This window comes from Salvelinus fontinalis, chromosome 22, assembly GCF_029448725.1.
Source record: "Salvelinus fontinalis isolate EN_2023a chromosome 22, ASM2944872v1, whole genome shotgun sequence".
NCBI classification, from domain to species: Eukaryota; Metazoa; Chordata; class Actinopteri; order Salmoniformes; family Salmonidae; genus Salvelinus; species Salvelinus fontinalis.
In genome coordinates this window covers 3,824,094-3,848,229 of record NC_074686.1, presented here as the reverse complement: position 1 = coordinate 3,848,229, position 24,136 = coordinate 3,824,094, and the positions used below count along the sequence as shown (strand labels likewise).

The window sequence follows — 24,136 nt, the reverse complement described above, 5'->3', positions numbered from 1 at the left end:
GGAGTCTTGCAAATGGTTTAAGACCTACACTGTATTTGACAAACAGGACACAATGTGTGCTTTCTGATGGTGTCAAGTCTAGTTTCCTTGATATTATGAAAGGTGCACTGCAGGGGTAGATTTTGGTCCTGTTCTCTTTCATATTTATATAAATAATATTGGTCTATGTATTCAATCCTGTAATATACATCTGTATGCAGATGATATGGTTATGTATGCCATTGCACTGACTGTTGACCAAAGCTGATTTTGTTACATTACATGAAGGCAATGTTGATTTAAAACAGGCCAAACTAAATATATGTTGGTCTCTAATTCACAGAAAAATTTGTCAGATGGGCTACATATTCACTCATTGATTGTTTCTCAAATCGAGCGGGTTCCCGCCTATAAAGATCTGGACGTTTAGATTGATTAAGATCTAACATCTAAAAAGCATACTGATGAGCTAGTTAAAAAGCTAAGATTTAAAGGTGCACTATGTAGAAAAATTCTAATTCGCCTAATTTCAGTTTATGTGACAAAAGAAGCAAGTGTAGTGGAGAGAATGATTGTACCATCTAAACAGCTGTGAAATATATTTTCCATATCCAAAATATAGTAGTTTCAGCTGTTTTGAAACTGATGTAAAAGACGCTAAAACAAAAATGAAGAACGTGAAGTATAGAAATAGTGCACATAGAACAGCTCTACCGTTTTACACTTGCTTTCAACGAGAATGACAGATCTATAACTCTATAACCAAAAAGTTACATATTGCAGCTTTAAAGTGGGCTTAATTTTGGGAAATAGCTCTTGCCTCTCCATGAACAGCAGGAAGCAGATTGTACTGTACATTTTTCTGCCAGTTCTTGACTATGGTGATAGTTAAACCTTTGGATGCTGTCTACCATAGCGACCTTGGCTTTATTACAGGTGACAGTTTTAATACTCATCACTGCATCCTGTATAAGAAGGTCAGCTGGACCTCACAAAAATCCTGCATACCCACTTCTTTACTCCATTCTTGTTTACAAAGCTTGGCTCCACCAGCTTCTAACATACCTAATTTCTCTGTTGAAATATAAAAACATTTTGATACCAAACCCATTCGCAGGGTGGATTAACTCTTAAGGTCCCGCTTGTCTCCTCAAGGTTTAGTGAATCGACCTTTAGATTTAACGCGCCACAGTGATGGAATACCTTACAAAACAAATGACACCTGGATTCCCTGGTGTCGATAGGGTAGTTTAAAACTCTGCTATTAAAGGAGTTCACTGATTTGTGCATTTGTTTCAATTGATTATTATAATTTGTTGTAATAACCTGATGTAAATGTATTTTTAGCTGTCTTGTAGTTTTTATATCTTTTTGTTGTATTGATGGACTTTTTCGGAGCACCATTGTAAATGAGACACTGGTCTCAATTGGGTTCCTCTGATGAAATAAAAGTTAATACAAAATAAAATAAAAATCACCCAGTTTCTGGAGTATTTTTTGAAAATGCTCTAGGAGATCAACCAAATAGAAAGGCTGACGAACCTAAGTCTCTGGCTCAGTGTGATCAGGAGTAGTTTTTTTTCTTCGTGACTATGAACTTGGATTACAGAGAGGCAGGGAGTTCCTGATTGAGCGGCCCACTGGTCTTGTTAAATTCAATGAGCACTGAGCATACCCGTAAAAACATCACGGAATACATAAATCCAATACTCCAATATCCATTAAAAATATCTTCAAGTCTGTCACGCAATGCACATTTCTCTCTCTCTCTCTCTCTCTCACTCCTTCTCTTACTCTCAAGTCAAATTTCTCTCTCTGATGACTTTCTCTGTTAAAAAAAATACAATTAATTTAAGTTTGGTTTTGGGGGGGAACATTGGGGGCTCGGGAGATTTAAAGAACATTTTAAACTCTGTTTTCATTTTTCTGTCTCCCTCTCGTCTTACTGCACCGCTCCCCCACATCAGTAATCCAATACACAGGCTTCTATTGTGCTGAGATGAGAGGCTGGCCTCCTCCACTGCTGGGGACCTGATGCACCTCGCTCCCTCTCACTCTCTCACACTCCCCTCACTCCCTCTCTTGCTCTCTCTACAGCGTAATCTGTGAGGGACTTAAAGGGACCTTATCTCCAGGCTCTACTGCTTCATTTCATGCTTGATTTACTTTAATTTGTCTGATAGGGCACAAGGATTTGGAGAAAGCCCATCTTTGGCTTAGGAGAGGAAGTGAGAGGAAAAAAAACACATTTCTCAGGCACATTGTCACAGGTTTTTTACTTCTCCCTCTCTCTCTCTCTCTCTCCCTCTCCCTCTCTCTCTCTCTGTCTAGATTTCATGGAGAAGGGAATGATCTTGCTGCTGTGGTGCAGTAGTCTGTTTGAGTGCGTTGGGGGTTTCAAGCTGTTGGAGAATAAAGAGGTTGTAGGGTGTGGAGTGATTTTATGATGTGCTGCAGCCCAGTGATGGATGTGTTAAGTCCTCTCTTGGTCGTACTGTGAGACCGCGTACAGCCCCTGCTGATGGTTCAGGCCTGACCAACCACAAGCTCAAGACTCCGATATACAGTATAGCACTGATATAAATCACCCCATCATTAAAGAAAAGGTTGTGTTCTGTGGACTGAAATCCCAATCCCACAACCGGTCTAGAACCATCTAAATAGCCAATTCCACAAAACACTAATGCAAATAATTAAAATATGCATCTTCATATTAAATCATTCTGTATATAATTGGGAGAATGTGATATGGAGTTGATAAAAAATAAATAAAAACAGGCCTAGAAATGAGCTCAAAGAAATAAATAACAATACTAATGATACAATTTATTCCTTGATTGACTTCCATACTTCCTCAGTAACCTGTGTATGTTTCCTCTGGCCCAAAAGGCTTTCTTTTCCTCCCACACACTTCCCATTTTATTTGACCATGATCAGAAAGCTTACATTTCACTCCCCGGGCCTTCCTGTCAAACCCCTGTAGGGTAGGGGGCATCGCTGCTCGGGTCAAGCCTTTCTAGTTCTATTCTTCCTTTAGATCTGCCACTCCCCCCCCCCCCCCCCCCCATTTACAAACACCAAAGGCCCTTTCCATTCTGTTGACAGACTTGAATTCAAACATCCGAACTCAAGCAGTCGTCCTCTCCCTCAGTCACTTGAGGAGAAATGGACCACTTCTCATCTTTTTAAGAACTTTCTTTTTGTGTGTTGAAAATGCCTAACCACGTGTATAATCTATTTGCGTACACTTCAAACAGACATACCCCGCCAGACACGCCACTATGGGTGTCTTCACGGTACCCAAACCAAAGAAACAGATTTAATGCGTCGCTCAGTTATGTACAGAGCCATGTCATCGTGGAATGCTCTGCCACCAGAGGTGACTCTCGCAAAAAGCAAGTTTAGCTTTAAATTTAAAAAATATATATAACATATTGTATCACTGCGTATCTCGAATTTAACTGTACTGTATATATGAATATGTATATATGAATACTGTGTAAATAGTACTTTTGTTGCCTCTTGGTGTCTATATAACTCTTATTTTTTTATTCTTCTGTATGAGTGTTCTGTACTTTATCAAGTATTTGTTTGTTTGATCCAAATACACTGAACTCACAAAAGAATATAGGCTAACCTGACTGCGATAATTGAAATTCCCCTCAAGACACGGAATTTACTTAACAGCAGCTGTGTGAACGTTGATAAACAGACTGATGATCCAGCAACGCGTCTTTATCCACGCTGAGGCTTTAATTACTGCCGAGTTGTTTGTTGAGGAGATGATTAATATGCTGGAGGAAAAACCTCCTAATTGAATACCGCAACACTCCAACAATCAGGGAGGAACATGGCGTTTTGTTTTTTTTGGAAGATTAGAGGCCTTTATCATTATCGATATGAATATTATTATTAACAGCATTATTTGGTATCTTAGTTAATTCGGCTGACAACCAGGTCCCTCCTCCTCCTCCCTCCCTCGTTCATCCACATAGTGAGAGATCCATCATTTAGACACTGCCTTTATAAACGAGACAAAGTGAGGGTCAGGTGGACAAGTGTGTTGATAATATTCACCAAGGAGGAATTGGAAGTATAGCGAGATATATAATACTAGATTGGCTTGTGTTATGAATGACACTTCCCACACCTTTCAGATCACATGCATGTCAATCACATTCTGCATGTCAAAAGTCAATCTTCATATTCTTACACAGTAAATCAAGGATAGTTGAAATCACAGCTTTTGAAGAAAATGTGGGTTAAATTGAAGAGAGGGATACAATTCCTGGATTCAGTGTTGATAACTGGAGTTCATTGAGAGTACTTTTAACTCCATTAAGAGTTACCAGAAGTTAAATCTATGGAGTTATTCACAGATCTGGGAGGGGCTTCATTGTCATATTTCCAAGCATGTTCTGTTACGGATAGATTTTTTAAAATTATTTTTTAAATCTGTGCTTCGATTGTTTGCATTTGATTGTTAATTATCTTATGCCACACAAAGATAAGAAACATACCGATTGTATTCGTTTGGCAAAAATGTATGTGGTTGGATTTAAAGCAACTGTTAGTGAGATAGTTATTCCAGTTTATGTAGTGTAGGTAGTCTTCATGGACTGGGATTTCTTCCCTACTCTGACAAGCATTCTAAACACAAGTTGTGAGTGATGTAACAGTGCTGGATATCTTCCTGCAAGTTGGCTTCCAACAGAGATTGGATATCACATTGCAAACCAACATAATGTAACACATTAAGACGTTTTCAAATAAGGCTTCACACACTTGGAACTCAAAGGAAGTGGATTGTTAATTCAAAACAACACAGAAAAGTGTCAAATGGCAAGGGAGTTGATTAAAAACAACACTGACAATAGTAAAATGGCAAGAGAGCTGATTTAAAACAACACTGACAATAGTAAAATGGCAATTGCCGTTAAATTTAAGCAACTCTCTGAAGGTTGGATATCCACTTAATTCAGTGTTGCTTTAACTCCAAAAATATCAACACGATGACAAGAGTAGTTTTAACACAAAACGTGGGTGGGACCATATAAACCCCAAATAGTGTTACAGTTGTAGTTGATTTAACTCTTGCTATTTAACTGAGTACATTTCCAATATGGCACTTTCAAAAATACCTTTTAGATGTACACGTATACTATACAGTAGATGTATCCTATATCCCTGACTTCATCACTTCACATCTCATTTCAATAACACATTTCACTTATAGGACTATATACATGTACTATATATACAGTATTTACATACATCCCTGGCTTCACCACATCACCTACTGTAATATATCTAAAGTAAAGAGACTGTCTCCCACTGTATCTTCCTGCTCTTACATTTCCAATCCACTCTAGCCCAATGTGGCCGGGCTGGTCTCGCCACTGGTTTACACCCGCTTTGCTCTCCGCCAGTCCCCCTGTGAAAAGGCTTTAGGGACTCAATCGGGGGGACTTTGATGTCGTCTGGAGCTGTAATGATTTAACATTGTTCCAGGGATTTCTCTAATCCAACACTGCCATTAAAATCCATTTTCCATCCCCATCCCTCCTCCGATCCTCCCAGGCCCTCGTTCCTTGCTGCTGCATCTGTGTCGCTCCTCCGTCTCACTTTGTCTCCCTCGCTCTCTCTCATTATCCGTCTCTCTCTCGCTCTACTCTCTCCCGAAATGTATTATTGGACTTATTATTGGACAGGATCAAATGTACATTCCTTGGCAGTTGGAAAAAGTTATATCCAAGTCAGAGTGGTTGGTGGTGATAATGAATGTTGGAAGTCAATTGAAACTGTATGCCTACAGGCGTATTATTATAGATTGATAGAATAGGTTTGTGATTATATAACACATTTATATTTCACTGTTAGGAAGATGTAACGTTGACAGGACACCACAATTGACATCGAAGTAAAAAATCTCCATTAAAAAATGTCATATTTGTTTACATTTCAAAATTCATATATAAAATATGTTGTATCCCATCAGAGCAAAGTGTGTATAACAACCCTTTCATATACTGTATTTATTCCCTAAGCCAGTGATTCGCAAACCTCTCCTCGGGGACAATCAGACATGTAACAATTTTGCTATAGCCCAGAACTAACTCGCCTGATTCACCTAGTCAAGTGTTTCATGATTAGTTGACCATTTGAATCAGGTCTGCTAGCTGTGGAATAGTTCAAATACTTGGAACGACTGGGGGTCCCACGGGAGAGGTTTGAAAAACCCTTCCCTAAGCAACCTCACCAAAGAGCAGCAAAATCTTGGAGAAAAATACATATTTCTAAACGATCAGATAAAAGGCAGTGTAGCTCATTACTGACATGGACATGATTCTTTATCTCCTTTTAATCATGTTCTGCCCTGGAGGAGAGCGGAGAGAGAGGAGATACCACACTGACTGTAGTAATCTGGGACAAAGACTGAATGTCTGTCTGTGCTAGTAATATCACACTAGACAATGGCTACAAAACCATGAAAAGATATGAACCAGATATGCCAGGTCCTTTACGTTTATGATTTGTGTTTGTTCCGGTTAATTGACCAACTCATAAGTCCACACCTTCAGCAAATGTTGATGAAGTTGTGGTGGACATGAGTTGGTTAATTAATCGGTATAGTGTAGTGTGTGTGTGTGTGTGCGTGCATGTGTGTGTGCGTGCGTGTTGTCTTACTTGGTCCGTCCCACTCGTCCGTGTTCGGTGGCCTTGCGTCCGACTTCCCACTGTGTCCATCGTCAACCTGTGATTTTGATTGTCCACCATCTTCTTCACCTGAGGAAGGATAGTTCAGAGGTCAGCCTCACTCGGCAGCAAAGGGGCCATCTAATGGTAACATCGACTTGGTTATTTTACAGTCAACCTGCTATTCATTTAGAAATGAAATGGTTATTACACAAATATATATATTTTTTAAAAACTGTTGAAATATGACTGCAAACTAAAGCCTTAGCCGAGTCTATGCTATCTAACTGACGCTGTTCATACTGGGAATGAATGCAGCAAAAGAGAGAGAGACGTGGTATAGAGTTCACAAGTATGACATTAAGCTGTGCTCCTTGAGCAACATAAACTGGAGTAAATGTCTGATGTGTGTTTATTACGATGCAGTGATGTAACAGGGACGTTCTGCGAAACTAACAGGGAAACTTAAACATCGGTTGAATGAAGGACATGAGGAAGATTACAGAGAGATTTGCAAAACTACTGTGCACAGCTGCTAGCCTGGTATTCATCTATTATTGGTTTAACTGTACTGACGTCTGCTAGAAGGAGTTTGTATTGTAAGGAAGGATGAAATGGAGTTAGCTTGGCTGGGCCTAGAAAAAAAACGAACTCTGTCTTTCTGTTTAAAATGAATGATAACCCTGATACTACAGCCGTAACTGTATGCGCCTGACTGGTCGACGTCTACATAAAGTATGAGACTGACTCCTCTGCTGATGTTAGGTATGTCGGAAGCTTATGAAGCAGGGCTTTGTGAACAAAAAGAGCGTAATGATGTGATCTACATGACTTTAAAGACGGGCCGGCCAATGTTTTGGTAAAGAATGCAGTGATGAGTGATAAAACGGTCTCCTGTGATAAAACAAAGGGTGCTATGACAAACAGCATCCAGGGGTTTAAGAGTAGTGGCAGCTGCAATTTCATAAATAGTATCACCGTAATCAAGAACAGATAGAAAGGTTGACTGCACAATCTGCTTCCTGCTGACTAGAGAGAGGCAACATCTGTTTCTATAAAAAAAAAAAAAAAAAAAAACTTTAAATCTTAGCTTCTTAACGAGCTCATTCGTATGCTTTTTTTTAACATTAAATCATTATCAATTCAAATGCGAAGGTATTTGAATGAAGGGACTTGTTCGATTATAGAACCATCTGAGGAGTGAAGCTGCAAAACCAGAATGTGGCCATGACACAGCCAGGTCAGAAGTCAGAGCAATTGCATACATAGTAGTACACCATACAGTATATTCAAAACTATGCTATTTCATCCACACCCGTTGCTGACAGGCGTATAAAACCGAGCACACCGCCATGAAATCTCCATAGATGAACATTGGCAGAATTTCTGCCCTGCTACAGCTGCCCCGGGCAATTGTAAGTGCCGTTGTTGTGAAGTGGAAATGTCTACGAGCAACAACGGCTCTGCCGCGAAGTGGTAGGCCACACAAGCTCACAGAACGGGACCGCCGAGTGCTGAAGCGCTTAGTGCGTAAAATTGTCTGTCCTCGGTTGCAACACTCACTACCGCTTTCCAAACTGCCTCTGGAAGCAACGTCAGCACTGTTTGTCGGAGCTTCATGAAATTGGTATTCATGGCCGAGCAGCCGCAAACAAGTCTAAGATCACTACACACAATGCCAAGCGTCGGCTGGAGTGGTGTAAAGCTCGCCGTCATTGGACTCTGGAGTAGTGGAAACACGTTCTCTGGAGTGATGAATCACGCTTCACCATCTGGCAGTCCGATGGACAAATCTAGGTTTGGCGGCTGCCAGGAGAACGCAAACTGCCCCAATGCATAGTGCCAACTGTAACATTTGGTGGAGTAGGAATAATGGCCTGGGGCTGTTTTTCATGGTTCGGGCTAGGCCCCTTAGTTTCAGTGAAAGGAAATCTTAAGGCTACAGCATACAATGACATTCTAGATGATTCTACGCTTCCAACTTTGTGGTAACAGTTTGGGGAAGGCCCTTTCCTGTTTTAGCATGACAATTCCCCCATGCCCAAAGCGAGGTCCATACAGAAACGGTTTGTCGAGATCATGTGGAAGAACTTGACTGACCTGCAAAGAGACCTGACCTCAACCCCATCAAACACCTTTTGGATGAATTGACACGCCAACTGTGAGCCAGGCCTAATCGCCCAACACAAGTCCCTGCAGTAATGTTCCAACATCTAGTGGAAAGCATTCCCAGCAGAGTGGAGTTTGTTATGGCAGGAAAGGGGGGACCAACTCCATATTAATGCCGATGATTTTGGAATGAGATGTTCGACGAGCAAGTGTCCATATACTTTTGGTAATTTAGTGTACATGTAAAATATATCAAATACATGTCTTCACCTGTAGACAAATATAATTTCCACGAGCACACACAATTACAAAAAAGCAGGTGGCCAAAACATTTTAAATTCCATTTGTAGCTAGAAATAAATGCACTGAAACATTGTCCCTTTCATTCCTTAACAGAAAGAACAAAAGGAACGCATAATGAATAACTGCAACACCAATTTGAAAGATTTCCCTTTTGAAGATTTCTTCCTTGCAAGGTAGTTAGTTTATAAAGTTTGCTGTCTCCAAACTTTCTTGAACGCAGGAAATATTGAAATACATTTCAAGGGAAGATTCATCATTTTTAAATAACATATGTACCATTTAAACAGCAAGTGAATTTAAAAAGGCCTGGGGTTGTTGAATTCCAGTACGGGAGACGGCAGATATAACATCCTCCCCTCAATGACTCTGGAGCAGTGCGCAAATTAGCCTTGTGTGATCGTAAGGTGTGGCCAGGAGAAATGTGTGTAATTTAATTTCAGTTCAAAGAGCTAGTGATAGTATACTGTAGCTCGGCATGTTGAAACCCTGCAGCGATCATGTTGTTATTGACCTTCTATGACCAATACATTTGTTAGTAAAGAAGAGGTTTTTTCTCAATATCGCACTTCTTGTTGGAATTGTATTCTAGAATGAAAAGGAAAAGGATGATCCTCCAGCAACGGAGAATGACGGGGGGAGGTGTGGAGAGGTGGAGAGAAAGAGAGGGAAGGAGTGACGGATTCACTCTAGGTGGGTGTTACTGGAGGTGTCGAAGAGGGGAATGGAAGATGATTGAGTTTAAGGTTGTTTTTTGTTCCTTCTTTGGGGTATTTGTACGAAAGCCAACTAACTGCCAGTCCCATCAGTTAGATCCAGACGGTATAAAAACTTCTGTGCATTTTTCGAGACATTTTGCAGGATAATAAAACAAAAAAACTTTGACGACAATTTATTTCCTTATTGGTTAGACTTTTTCAAAAGAGGTGGGGGATCTCAACAGTTATCAGGTGTTACAGTATATAAAGAAGCCAACATAAATACTCTGGCTAGCATAATACAAAGTAGAAGCATCACCTTTGCTGCCTGAGTCATCTGCATCTTTCACACTTTTGCGCTCGGCACCACCAGAGAGGTTCTCATCCATAGAGTCTTCATAAGACAGTGCCACTTTCTCCTCCAATTCACAAAACATCTGGCCCCCTTCCACAGCAACTTCCAAAAAGGGGGAGAGAGAACAAAACAGAGAGAGATCGAGAGAGTGAGAAAATTCAACATACCAATTAGGATCTGGCGAAAAAATACTTGAATCAGTTATAGGACCCATTGCCCTTTATGGTTGTGAGGTTTAGGGTCCGCTCACCAACCAATAATTCACAAAACGGTACAAACACCCAATTGAGACTCTGCATGTAGGATTCTGCAAAAATATCCTTAGTGTACAACGTAAAACACTATATTGTCACGGATCCCTCCGTCATTACGCACACTGATTGTTTAAATGTGCCCTTTAGTTTCCATTGGGCTGTGGATTACTGTTCCAATGTCCGTTGGTCGTGTGAGTACCTGTGCTGTGTTTTGGCTTTCGTGCCGCTTGTATTGTGCAGATGATTACGGGTCTCGCCCCGGTGTATTTATTCGAGGTACTCCTCGCTCGTTTTTGGGGTTTCAACCCTGTGTTTTGTATACGTGTTTGTTTGGTCTTCGTCCCCGTGCCTTTACATGGCACGCTGTAATTTGGGTATTTTTTTTTTTTTAAGATTCCGCATTCCTGCACCTGTCTCCCGATCCCTTTATACCAACGTGACACAAATAATGCACACAGAGCAGAATTAGGCCGATACCCGCTAATGATCAAAATCCAGAAAAGAGTCGTTAAATTCTACAACCACCTAAAAGGAAGCGATTCCCAAACCTTCCATAACAAAGCCATCACCTACAGAGAGATGAGCTTGGAGAAGAGTCCCCCAAGCAAGCTGGTCCTGGAGCTCTGTTCACAAACACAAACAGACCCCACAGAGCATCAGAACAGCAACTCAATTAGACCTAACCAAATCATGAGAAAACAAAAAGATAACTACTTGACACATTGGAAAGAATTAACAAAAAACAAAAAAACGAGAATGATATTTGGCCCTAAACAGAGAGTACGCAGTGGCAGAATACCTGACCACTGTGACTGACCCAAACTTAAGGAAAGCTTTGACTATGTACAGATTCAGTGAGCATAGCCTTACAATTGAAAAAAGCCGCCATCGGCAGACCTGGCTCTCATTTTGTGGGCACACTGCCCACAAAATGAGGTGGAAACTGAGCTGCACTTCCAAACCTCCAGCCAAATGTATGACCATATTAGAGACACATATTTCCCTCAGACTACACAGACCCACAAAGAATTTGGGAGAAATAACCCAGTGTGTCATTACAGCAGCAAGATTTGTGACTTGTTGCCACAATAAAACCAGTGAAGAACAAACACCATTGTAAATACAACCCATATTTGTGTTGTTTATTTTCCCTTTTGTGCTTTAACTATTTGCACATAATATGACATTTGAAATGTCTTTATTCTTTTGGAACTTTTGTGAGTGTAATGTTCACTGTTCATTTTTTTAATTGTTTATTACACTTTGTTTATGATCTATTTCACATACTTTGGCAATGTAAACATATGTTTCCCCTGCCATTAAAGCCCCTTAAATTGAACTGAGCGTGAGAGAGATGACAGTCAGTTCAAGCATTCCCAAAATAAGATGTCCACATCAATGATCAATACAATCTGCCTTCACATAGGTCTTCCCTCTTCTCAGGCGGAGATTAGACTAGAATAATAGAAAACATTTTTAATCAAGAGAGAAATAGGTTGATACAACCAACGGGTTCTACTTCACTCTGCTTTTAAATTCTGAATAAAAGCATATTCTACACAACAAAGTGGTTCTTCCACAGTGAGCAAAACAGGAACTGATCCAAAAGCCTAAGGTTGCACTGCAGGGCTAAATATTCACAAAAGCAAAAACAAGCCACTGAAGGTAGTCAGAACATAACACACTTTTTTATCTGCCAGTACAATGTTGATTTTTTTCATTTACTCCTGATGCCTTCGGGAAGTTCATATTTGATTAATTTTCCTCCCCTCCACACAATTGTACTCATTTAAATCCCAATGATTCATTATTGCTCCGAGCTACGCAAATTCTTTGATATTTGTGTATTCCTGTTTTTGCTTTAATCAGGGGTGGTAAAGGAATCGCGGCTACCTACCTGCCTGAATGAATTAGTTCAGGACATTTCACCTTTGAAATACTGTATGACATTTTTTCAAGTCATTTGAAACTTTGCATATTTACATTAGAATTTATGTCCTTGGAGTCTGACTGAGGATACATGAGGTGTAAAGAGAATATTGGTTTTGCACCACAAACGTAGTGTGTGTGTGTGTGTGTGTGTGTGTGTGTGTGTGTGTGTGTGTGTGTGTGTGTGTGTGTGTGTGTGTGTGTGTGTGTGTGTGTGTGTGTGTGTGTGTGTGTGTGTGTGTGTGTGTGTGTGTGTGTGCGTGCGGGTGTGTTCTTCTAGTTTTGAAGCACCTGGTCTACTTTTCAGTCGTGTAGAGCCATGACATAGAGACATGACTACATGGACATCTATTCCACATCTATTCCAAGCAGTAGAATCAGATTTTAAAAAACAGGTAAAAATACACCTTATGGAACAGCGGGGACTGTGAAGAGACATACACATGATAAGACACGAACTCTACACACACGTACATATGGATGTTTTATTGTAAATACTGTATGTGATCGTGGAGTAGTGGCCTGAGGGAACACACTAAATGTATTGCGTAAAGTGTTATGAAATGTAATGTCATGTAAAAATTTTAACTGTATATAACTGTTAATGTTGATGGACCCCAGGATGGGGATCCTTAATAAATTAATACAAATACAAATATCCTTGTGGGGACCTTCAATCCCCAGAAGTCGCCACAAGGATAGTAACACAAGGAAAAGTATCCCTCGTGTGGACATTTCCCACGTCCCCATAAGGGCAAAGGCTATTTTAAGCTTAGGGGTTAGGGTTAAAATTAGCGTCATGTAAGAGGTTAGTGGTTAGGGTTATGGTTATGGTTACGGGTTAGGGTTAAGTTTAGGGTTAAGGGTTAGGGAAAATAGGATTTTCAATGGAAATACATTTTTAGGTCCCCACAAGGATTGACGAATGTAACGTGTGTATCTGTGTCTGTGTGTGCACGCACACATGTGAGTATGTTTGTGCACGCATGTACGCATGCATGTGTGTGCTATCACTCAGAAGTTATGCAGCAAGCTAAGGTGACAACAACGCCTGCCATGGACGTTTCCCAGTTGATTAGAATGTTCAAAATGATAGTGTAAGAACACTTTTAAAGCCTTAAAGGATAAGATGATACAACTTTCAAAACGGGTCCTTTCTGGCTACCCACAAGCAGTCAACTAGCTAGCTAGAAACAGCAGTTAATTAGATAGCTAGATAGCCACAGCAGTCAACTAGCTAGCTAGCTAGCCACAGCAGTCAAATACAGTATGTACAGTAGCTAGGTAGCTGTTTAGCTTTCTAGCACATTCACTCGTTTGTTTTTAAACAATTAACAAGCTAGTTAGCTACCACATGTTCTTGTCAAACTGTCAACAAGCAACAGTCTAAAAACCACTTGAGGGCAAATAAATCAGAATTGACCATTCATACACAAGTCGCATGGCCAGGAATCAGGAATCAGATTTGTTTCTGACTTCAAACTGCCTACGAAGGTGGTTTGAAATGTGTCTTGAAATATCCGATTCAATGTGCTTTTTGGCTGTTCGATTTGAGTCCCTTAAAACGGACAATGTGAACAGACTTCACTCTCTCTTATTCTTACACACAGCGTGAGAGCACCATTGAGAGCATCTTGACTGGCTGCATCACCGCTTGGTATGGCAACTGCTTGGCATCGGACCGCAAGGTGTTACAGAGGGTAATGCGTACGGCCCAGTACATCACTGGGGCTGAGCTCCCTGCCATCCTGGACCTTTATATCAGGCGGTGTCAGGGGAAGGCCCTAAAAATGTTCAAAGACTCCATCCTCCCAAGTCCGACTGTTATCTCGGGTACCGCAGGCAAGCGGTACCAATGCACCAAGTCTGTAACCAATAGGACCCTGAACAGCTTCTACCCCCAAGCCATAAGACTGCTAAATACTTAGTTAAATAGCAAACCAATATCTACACGGACTCTCTGTATTGCAGTGTGTTGTGAAATCTGTGAATGTATTGTAATAATTTTAAAATTGTATAACTGCCTTAATATTTTTGAACCCCAGGAAGAGTAGCTGCTGCCTTTTCAGCAGCTAATGGGGATTCATAACAAATACAAATACAAAATAGAAAATTGACCCTTTTTGCACTAATTCTTTTGTCTCATCGCACACTGCTGCTACTGTTTCTCTATCCTATTGCCTAGTCACTTTATCCCTACCTACAGTGCCTTCAGAAAGTATTCACACCCCTTGATATTTCATCATTTTGTTGTGTTACAGCCTGAATTTAAAATGGAATACATTTAGTTTTTATTGTCACTGGCCTACACACAGTACCCCATAATGTCAAAGTGGAATTGTTTAACATTTTTACAAATTAATTCAAAATGAAAAGCTGAAATGTGTTGAGTCAATAAGTATTCAATCCCTTTGTTATGGCAAGCCTAAATAAGTTCAGGAGTAAAAATGTGCTTAACAAGTCACATAAGTTGCATGGACTCACTCTGTGTGCAATAAGTGTTTAACCTGATTTGAATGACTACCTCATCTCTGTACCCAACACATAAAACGATCTGTATGGTCCCTCAGTAAAGCAATTATTTTCAAAAACAGATTCAACCACAAAGATCAGGGAGGTTTTCCAGTGTCTCACAAAGAAGGTCACCTATTGGTAGATGGGTAAAAAAAAGCAGACAGTGAATATCCCGTTGAGCATGGTGAAGTTATTAATTACACTTTGGATGGTGTATCAATACACCCAGTAACTAAAGACACAGGCATGCTTACTAACTCAGTTGCCAGAGAGGAAGGAAAGGCCAATGGTGACTTTAAAACAGCTACATAGTTTAATGACTGTGATAGGAGAAAACTGGAAGATGGATCAACAACATTGTAGTTACTCCACAATACTAACGCAATTGACAGAGTGAAAGGGAAGACTGTACAAAATAACAATATTCCAAAACACGCATCCTGTTTGCAACAAGGCACTAAAGTAATACTGCAAAAAATGTGGCAAAGTAATTCACTGTTTGTCCTGAATACAAAGTGTTATGTTTGGGGAAAATCCAATACAACACATTACTGAGTACCACTCTCCATATTTTCAAACATAGTGGGGGCTGCGACATGTTATTGGTCTGCTTGTATTTATGAAGGATCCCCATTCAGTTGCTGGTAAGGGAGCAGCTACTCTTCCTGGGGTCCAGCAACATTAAGGCAGTTACATATATATAATTTCACAACACTTTTCACAACACATTAAGTGTGTGCCCTCATGCCACTACCCTACTAGCACATACGTATATACACACAATACAAAATCAGGTAACTGATGTGGAATAGAGTTCCATGTAGCCATGGCTGTTGTAATCGGTAAGGAGTTTCAGGATGAAAGAATGGAGATAAGCACAGACATAATCATAGAGGAAAACCTGGTTCAGTCTGCTTTACACCAGACAGAGTACATGTGTACGTGTGTGTAGAGTGCGTGTTATCATGTGTATGCGTGTGTCTGTCTCTTCACAGTCCCCACTGTTCCATAAGTTATATATATATATCTGTAACGAGGATGCCGTGAGTCGAGAAGCAGGTGCAGGTAAAACGTTTAATGAAAACAACAAACATGAAACAAGACAGCGTAACGGACGCGAGGTAACATGAACGCAGGTGCAATACCAACTGAGGATTGAGCAAAAGGAAGGGACCTAAAAATAGGAGTTTATGAGGTCCAGGTGTGAGTCATAACAATGAGTGCCAGGTACGCGTAATGATGAGTGCCAGGTGTGCGTAAGGATGATTCCCAGGACCGGTGGATAGTATTCCGGCGACGTCGCAATACGACGTGACAGTATCTGTTTTTTAAATTGGATTCTACTGCTAGTATCAGTTAACTGATGTGGAATAAAAATAAACAGAATGGTGCTAAACACAGACAAAATCATAGAGGAAAATCTGGTTCAGTCTGAGCAATTGGGGGAGAAGGGCCTTGGTCAGGGAGGTGACCAAGAACTCGATGGTCACTTTGACAGAATCCCTAGAGTTCCTTTGTGGAGATGAGAGAACCTTCCGGGAAAATATCTATAGAATTTGTTTCTCCAATCAAGTTGTAGAAATATCTTAAGGATGATCAATAGAAACAGGATGCACCTGAGCTCAATTTCAAGTCTCATAGCAATGGGTCTGAATACTTATGTAAATAAAGTATTTCTGTTTAAAAAAATTATAAATGTGCAAACATTAAAAAAAACTGTTTTTGCTTTGTCATTATGGGGTATTGTGTGTAGATTTATGGGGAAATTAATTTAATCCATTTTAGAATAAGCCTGTAATGTAACAAAATTATGAAATTGGGAAGGGCTTTGAATACTTTCTGAATGCACTACATATCTACCTCAATCACCTCGTACCCTGCACATCAACCCGGTACTGGTACCGTGTATATAGCCAAGTTATCATTACTCATTGTGTATTTATTCCTTCTTTTATTGTTTTTCTATTATTTAGCTTTTTTTCTGTCTTCATTGTTGGGAAGGGCCTGTAAGAATTTCACTGTTAGTCTACACCTGTTGTTTACGAAGCATGTGACAAATACAATTTGATTGATTGATTGGGTGGATTGTGTTGTAATTCACTTGCTGATAAAGCTCACTAAATTATTTATTTTTTTATAAGCTCTCGTAGTCTGACTGTGATACGAACAATACAAATGTACAAAAATGTGTGAGGGAGAAGCCTTACTTCGACAACACTCTCTCTCAAACACTGACTGAATCAGAAGAGCCAGAGAAACAACAACACATAGAGACACAAACACACACACACACACACACTAACCTACAAAATCAAATATGCAATAAAATATGCAGGTATGATCTGAGTGACTGTAAATTACATGGTTGGGTTTGTCTCCCGCCTGCGATGTAATAGGAGTGTGTTTGCAAGGTGATAGCGCCAGTGCACATTATCAGCTGGCTCCACAGTACAGTATGGGGGCTGTATCACAGAGCTGGGGCCCTCCACAGGTCCCCTAATTAGAGGTGAGGTAATTGAATGTGGAAATCATTCCTGAGCCTCAGCCACTACACTGCCTCTATGCCACGCACACACGCACACACACACATACGCACACATATGCACAAACACACACACACACACACACACACACACACACACACACACACACACACACACACACACACACACACACACACACACACACACACACACACACACACACACACACACACACACACACACACACACACACACACACACACACACACACACACACACACAATGCTGGCTGATGCCTGGCTCCTGGTTTTCCAACCTGGTGACCATAGCTTGCTTGGCCCAGGGACACAGCACTGCAGCAGTACCTGAGACTTCAATAGAAGTCAATGTGGTCTAAAGTGTTTCTCAACCTCCGGTCCCTGGACCTGAACTCGTCCTCAGGCCTTAGTGCTATGGAGCTATGGCTTAAGCTATTTGCATGAGTCTGTACAAGACTGTCATTCAACTATACATGTTTGCTTATTCTACCATTTGTGGATGCTGGACTATACTTTCAATTCAAGTCAATGATACTGTTGCTTTCATAATAGGAAGGTTAGCATCTCCATAGACATGCACCTTACCAGTGTTCATAATAACACTAAGGCGGGAAACCTAATAAGCATTTTCAAATCAATCAGCCCATTGCCACTTCATTAGGACAGATGTCTCAAGTTTTGAGGAAGCGTGCAATTGGCATGCTGACTGCAGGAATGTCCACCAGAGCTGTTGCCGGAGAACTAAATGTTCATTTCTCTACCATAAGACTGTCATTTTAGAGAATTTGGCAGTTTGTCCAACCGGCCTCACAACCGCAAAACCACATGTAACTACGCCAGCCCAGTGGTATCGTCTAAGACCTGCCACCTGGACAACTGATGAAACAGTGGGTTTGTACAACTTAAGAATTTCTGTACAAACGGTCAAGGGAAGCTCATCTGCGGGCTCTTTGTCCTCACCAGGGTCTTGATGTCACGGTTGTGTGGAGAGACAGACCAAGGGGCAGCGTGCTCTGAGTTCCACATCTTACATTTTTTTTAACTTACAAAAAAACAAAAAGGAAACATACAACGAACCGTAACATAAGAGGTGCAACATGCACCAACTCAAAACAAGATTCCACAAGACACAGTTGGGAAATGGCTGCCTAAATATGATCCCCAATCAGAGACAACAATAACCAGCTGCCTCTGATTGGGAACTATACCAGGCCAACATAGAAAAAAAAAACCTAGATAGGAACACCCCCCCTAGTCACACCCCGACCTAACCAAAATAGAGAATGAAAAGGCTCTCTATGGTCAGGGCATGACAGTACCCCCCCCCAAAGGTGCGGACTCCGGCCGCAAAACCTGAAACCAACTGGGGAGGGTAGGGGGGTTGACTAGTGTCAGTGGCGGCTCCGGTGCGGGTCTTTGCCCCCCCCCCCAGACCACGGGTCCGGCCATAGAGCTGGGTAGAACGCCGTGCGCGGACTGGAAATCGGCGCAGATGAGGGCCCCGGCCATGGAGCAGGGTTGGACACCGCACCCGGATTGGGCACCGGCGCCGAAGAAGGCTCCGGCCATGGAGGTGAGTTGGCTGCCGTGCCTGGACTGGGCATCGGCGCAGAGGAAGGCTCCGGCCTTGGAGCGGGACTGGACGCCGTGCCTGGACTGGGCACCGGCACAGAGGAAGGCTCCGGCCATGGAGCGGGACTGGATGCCGTGCCTGGGCTGGACATCGGCCAGAGGAAGGCTCCTGCCATGGAGCGGGACTGGCCGCCGTGCCTGGGCTGGGCACCGGCGCAGAGGAAGGCTCCTGCCATGGAGCGGGACTGGATGGCGTGCCTGGACTGGGCACCGGCGCCAAGGAAGGCTCCGGCCTTGGAGTTGAGTTGGCCGCCGTGCCTGTACTGGACATCGGCGCAGAGGAAGGCTCCTGCCCTAGAGCTGGACTGGACTCCTTGCCTGGAAGCTCCGGACCGTTAACCCTCGCTGCAGGTTCCGGAACTTTGACCGTCGGAGGAGGTTCCGGACCGTGGACCGTCACAGGAAGTTCCAGACCGTGGACCGTCGCTGAAGGTTCCGGACTGTGGACCGTCTTAGGAGGTTCCGGACCGTGGACTGTCGCTGAAGGTTCCGGACTGTGGACCGTCGTAGGAGGTTCCGGACCGTGGACCGTCGCAGGAGGTTCCGGACTGTTGACCGTCGTAGGAGGTTCCAGACTGTGGACCGTCGCAGGAGGTTCCGGACTGTGGACCGTCGCAGGAGGTTCCGGACTGTGAACCGTCGCTGGAAGCTCTCGACTGTGAACCGTCGCCAGAAGCTCTGGACTGGAGACCGTCGCCGGAAGCCTGGTGCGTGGAGCCGGCACAGGTAGCACCGGACTGGTGACACGCACCTCAGGGCGAGTGCGGGGAGCAGGCACAGGACGTACCGGACTGGGGAGGCGCACTGGAGGCCTGATGCGTGGGGCCGGTACAGGTGGCACCGGACTGGTGACACGCACTTCAGGGCGAGTGCGGGGAGGAGGCACAGGACGTACTGGACTGGGGAGGCGCACTGGAGGCCTGATGTGTGGGGAGCAGGCACAGGACGTACCGGGCTGTGGAGGTGTACATCAGGGCGGGTGAGAGGAGCAGGCACAGGACGTACCGGACTGGGGACATGCACTTCAGGGAGAGTGCGAGGAGGAGACACAAGACGTACCGGACTAGGGAAGCGCACTGTAGGCCTGATGAGTGGGACCGGCACTGATTGCACCGGACTGGTGACACGCTCCTCCAAACACCTGCGTTGCCGAATACTCCTCGCCAACTCCATTCTCCTCGCACTGTTCCATCGACTCCCAGGCAGGCTCTGGTACTCTCCTTGGGTCGACCGACCAAATCTCTATCGCCTCCCTTGTTGCCTCTGGTTCACACCTCGGCTCCGCCGACCACCCCCCTCCTCGCCCCCCCCCCCTCCAAAAAAATGTGGGCTGTCTTTTGGGCTTTCCTTGTGGCCGCCAACCCCGGCGTCGTTGCTGTCCTCCCTTCTCTCCCTGCGTCTGCGCCAAGGATCCTGTCCTGCCAGGATTTCCTCCCAAGTCCAGTATCCTTTCCCATCCAAGATCTCCTCCCAAGTCCAGGATACACTCTGCTCCTGGGCACGCTGCTTGGTCCTGGTGTGGTGGGATCTACTGTCACGGTTGTGTGGAGAGACGGACCAAGGCGCAGCGTGCTCTGAGTTCCACATCTTAATTTTTTTTTAAACTTACAAAAAACAAAAAGGAAACAAACAACGACCCGTAACATAAGAGGTGCAACATGCACCAACTCAAAACAAGATCCCACAAAACACAGTTGGGAAATGGCTGCCTAAATATGATCCCCAATCAGAGACAACAATAAACAGCTGCCTCTGATTGGGAACCATACCAGGCCAACATAGAAAAAAACACCTAGATAGGAACACCCCCCCTAGTCACACCACGACCTAACCAAAATAGAGAATTAAAAGGCTCTCTATGGTCAGGGCGTGACACTTGACCTGACTGCAGTTTGGTGTCGTAACCCCTTTCGGAAGGTAAACCTTTGATGGCAACTGGCATGCTGGAGAAGTGTACTCTTCACGGACGAATCATGGTTTCAACTGTACCGGGCAGATGGCAGACAGCATGTATGGAGTCGTGTGGGCAAGGAGTTTGCTCATGTCAATGTTGTGAACAGAGTGCCCCATAGAGGCGGTGGGGTTATGGTATAGGCAGACAACAAAAACAATTGCATTTTGTCGATTGCAATTTGTATGTACAGAGATACCGTGACGAGATCCTGAGGCCCATTGTCGTACCATTCATCCGCCGCCATCAACTCGTGTTTCTGCATGATAATGCACTGCTCCATGTCACAAGGATCTGTACACAATTCCTGGAAGCTGAAAATGTCCCAGTTCTTCCATGGCCTGCATACATGTCACCCCATTGAGCATGTTTGGGATGCTCTGGGTCGACGTGTACGACAGCGTTTTTTGAGTACCCGCCAATATCCAGCAACTTCGCACAGCCATTGAAGAGGTGTGGGACAACATTCCACAGGCCACAATCAACAGCCTGAGCAACTCTTTGCGAAGAAGATGGGTTGTGCCACATGAGGCAAATGGTGGTCACACCGCTACCTTTTTTTAAAGGATCTGTGACCAACAGATGCATATCTGCATTCCCAGTCATGTGAAATCCATAGATTTGAACCTAATGAATTCATTTCAATTGACTGATTTCCTTATATGAACCGCAACTCAAATTGTTGCATGTTGCATTTATATTTTTGTTGGGTTTTAGTTATTGGAATATCCAGGGCTTGTACTCCTCTACCTTGGGTCTTAAGACCACAAACCCTAAAAGTCCTTCGGGCTATAGGGAAATTCTACTTCAATCGTTAAAACATAAAAACATAAAACAGGGCAGGGACTTGGGAGGATTGATCATATGATATAAACGGGACCCTTCACTGAGAAAAATAAAAAGGGTAAAACCCAGATTTGGTTAAACTCAGAAAAGGGCACAATCCTTAGTGACAATGATTTATACATTGGTGTGGTTTATGCTTCTCCCTCAGATTCATCCTTACTATGATGATCAGTTTTATGATAATCTCCCAAAAGAGACCAAACAGTTTCAAGATGAGGGGAATGTCCTTTTGTGTGGGGATTTTGATGCTAGAACCGGTTCTGAACCGCGAAGCCTGAGGGTAATAGACATACAGTACATTTGGACATCCCTCCATATACCCCACTAGTAATAGAAATAACCCTGACCAGGTAGTAAACTAAAATGGAAAGGAGCATGCATCTCTTCTTTGGGAAGGTTCACCTACTGCTCAGCTCTTGTGACCAATGTTGTTGACTATGCAATCTCAGACTTGAACCGCTCCACCATTAGTGCATTCACTGTCAGACCACAGATATCATTATCTGACCACTGCCAGATTCATGTATTTTTTTAAAAGACCACACAAACAGAGCCCTGTACACTGATTAATCTAAATAAAATATACAGATGGGCCCCTGACATCGCAACACACTTAAACACAGCGTTGCACTGTCCAGAAATTACAACCTGTATCACTGATTTCCTTTCAAGTACATTCAGCCCAAACCTCCCTGACATAAATTTGGCTGTGTATAAATTAAATGAGATATATCATAAAGTAGCCACAAAAGTAAATTTATGCAAAAGGAGAAAAAAAAATGTAAAATTGGAAACCTCAAAAATGGAAATTGTTTGATGCTGAACGTAATCTCATAAGAACATGTTTTAGAGCTTTATCAAGTAGAAAACATCAACAACCACAGGATAGAGACGTTCGGCAACAATATTGTGACACATTGAAAGAATACGAACAAAATCTAAGATGGAAGAAATGGAAGCATTTTGAAAATACTCTGAAAGAGATTGAAGCATATTCTGGGAAAAACCAGTTGTGGGAGAAATGGAATGGTTTAAATGGAAAACAAAGGAATGACCTAGCCATTCAAAATGGTAACATTTGGAGATTTTTTGGTGTGTGAAAATCTCTATGAAATAATACCATCAGAAGACCTTACTTTAAATCCCCAAAATATGCAAGAAAAACTCAGCTCCTTAGAACACACAATTAAAAACAACCAGAACCCAATTGACGACCAACTTACACAGGCTGAACTTTCAAAGAAAATACAAAGCCTTAAACCTGGAAAGGCATGTGGCCCTGACAGAATCAGAAATAAAAGGCTTAAACACAGTACTCCTGAGCTGCAGAGCGATCAGAGATACAAAACATAGACAGATCCTGACCAAATACAGGATCAGCGATCACTAATTGGCTATCGAAAAAGGGAGACACAAAAAGACATGGCTATCCAAAGAGGAGTGTCTATGTGGTCACTGCACGACAGGGGAGGTAGAGACAGAGATGCACTTTTTCCTCTACTGTGAGAAATACTCCCAAATAAGATCACATTTTTCATATTTACATTGTATATAACTTACAAGTAATAGTGTGACAATCATCCATCTACATTTTGTTGTTTATTTATTAGCCAATATATAGATTTTTTTATATTATTATTTTTATTTAATAAAATGTATCAACCGAAGACTACCCAATACAACAACAGTATTTTTGTACCTGTATACATGATTATATGTACAATTAGTATTATTACTACTGAAATTAACTGTATTTCATTATCCTCATTGCATTGTACTGTATTTACTGAAATGCTATACCACTATACTGTTTTGGCAAAATCTACAAATTGTATTTCATGCCAATAAAGCGATCAGAATTTATATTTCAGAGAGAGAAAGAGATAGAGAGAGAGAGCATAGCACTCTCCACATGCCCCTCCTGCCAGGCTGCCACACATCAAACACGCAGCTGTGGCACCTTGGCTGGGGACAAGGGAATCCGGATCCACCGCGTTACGCTGTGCGGTGCCATGCTGCATTGTGTGCCCAATCCCCTCAGTGCCGTGACTAACGGCTCTCTCTATATCACTCACTCTTTCTCACTCTTACTCTCTCTCTCTCTATTTCTCCCTATCACCCCCCCCCCCCCTCCTCTCTCTCAGCTGGTCCCAGTTCAGGATCCTGCAGTGCATGGCTAAGTCTGTGCTGCTATCACCTCAGGGCTGTTTTCAGTGGGCCAGGAATAGAGAGAGAGAGAGAGAGAGAGAGAGAGAGAGAGAGAGAGAGAGAGAGAGAGAGAGAGAGAGAGAGAGAGAGAGAGAGAGAGAGAGAGAGAGAGAGAGCGAGAGCACAACCTGAGTCCTAAATTAA

At 42.6% G+C, this 24,136-nt stretch overlaps 1 protein-coding gene across 2 annotated transcripts in view; it reads right to left on the bottom strand.

Moving 5' to 3' along the window:
• The window catches only part of LOC129819575 (zinc finger protein ZFPM2-like), a 102,036-nt gene that overhangs the window by 68,663 nt on the left and 9,237 nt on the right, over positions 1 to 24,136 (bottom strand). Inside the window, exons 2-3 of one of the 2 annotated variants that reach the window (XM_055875933.1) lie at positions 10,102 to 10,239; positions 6,667 to 6,765 (exon numbers count right to left, since the gene is read on the bottom strand). In XM_055875933.1, coding sequence (XP_055731908.1) covers positions 6,667 to 6,765; positions 10,102 to 10,239 — 237 coding nt within the window. The remainder of the gene's footprint in view (positions 1 to 6,666; positions 6,766 to 10,101; positions 10,240 to 24,136) is intronic. The other variant, XM_055875934.1, reaches the window with a different exon arrangement.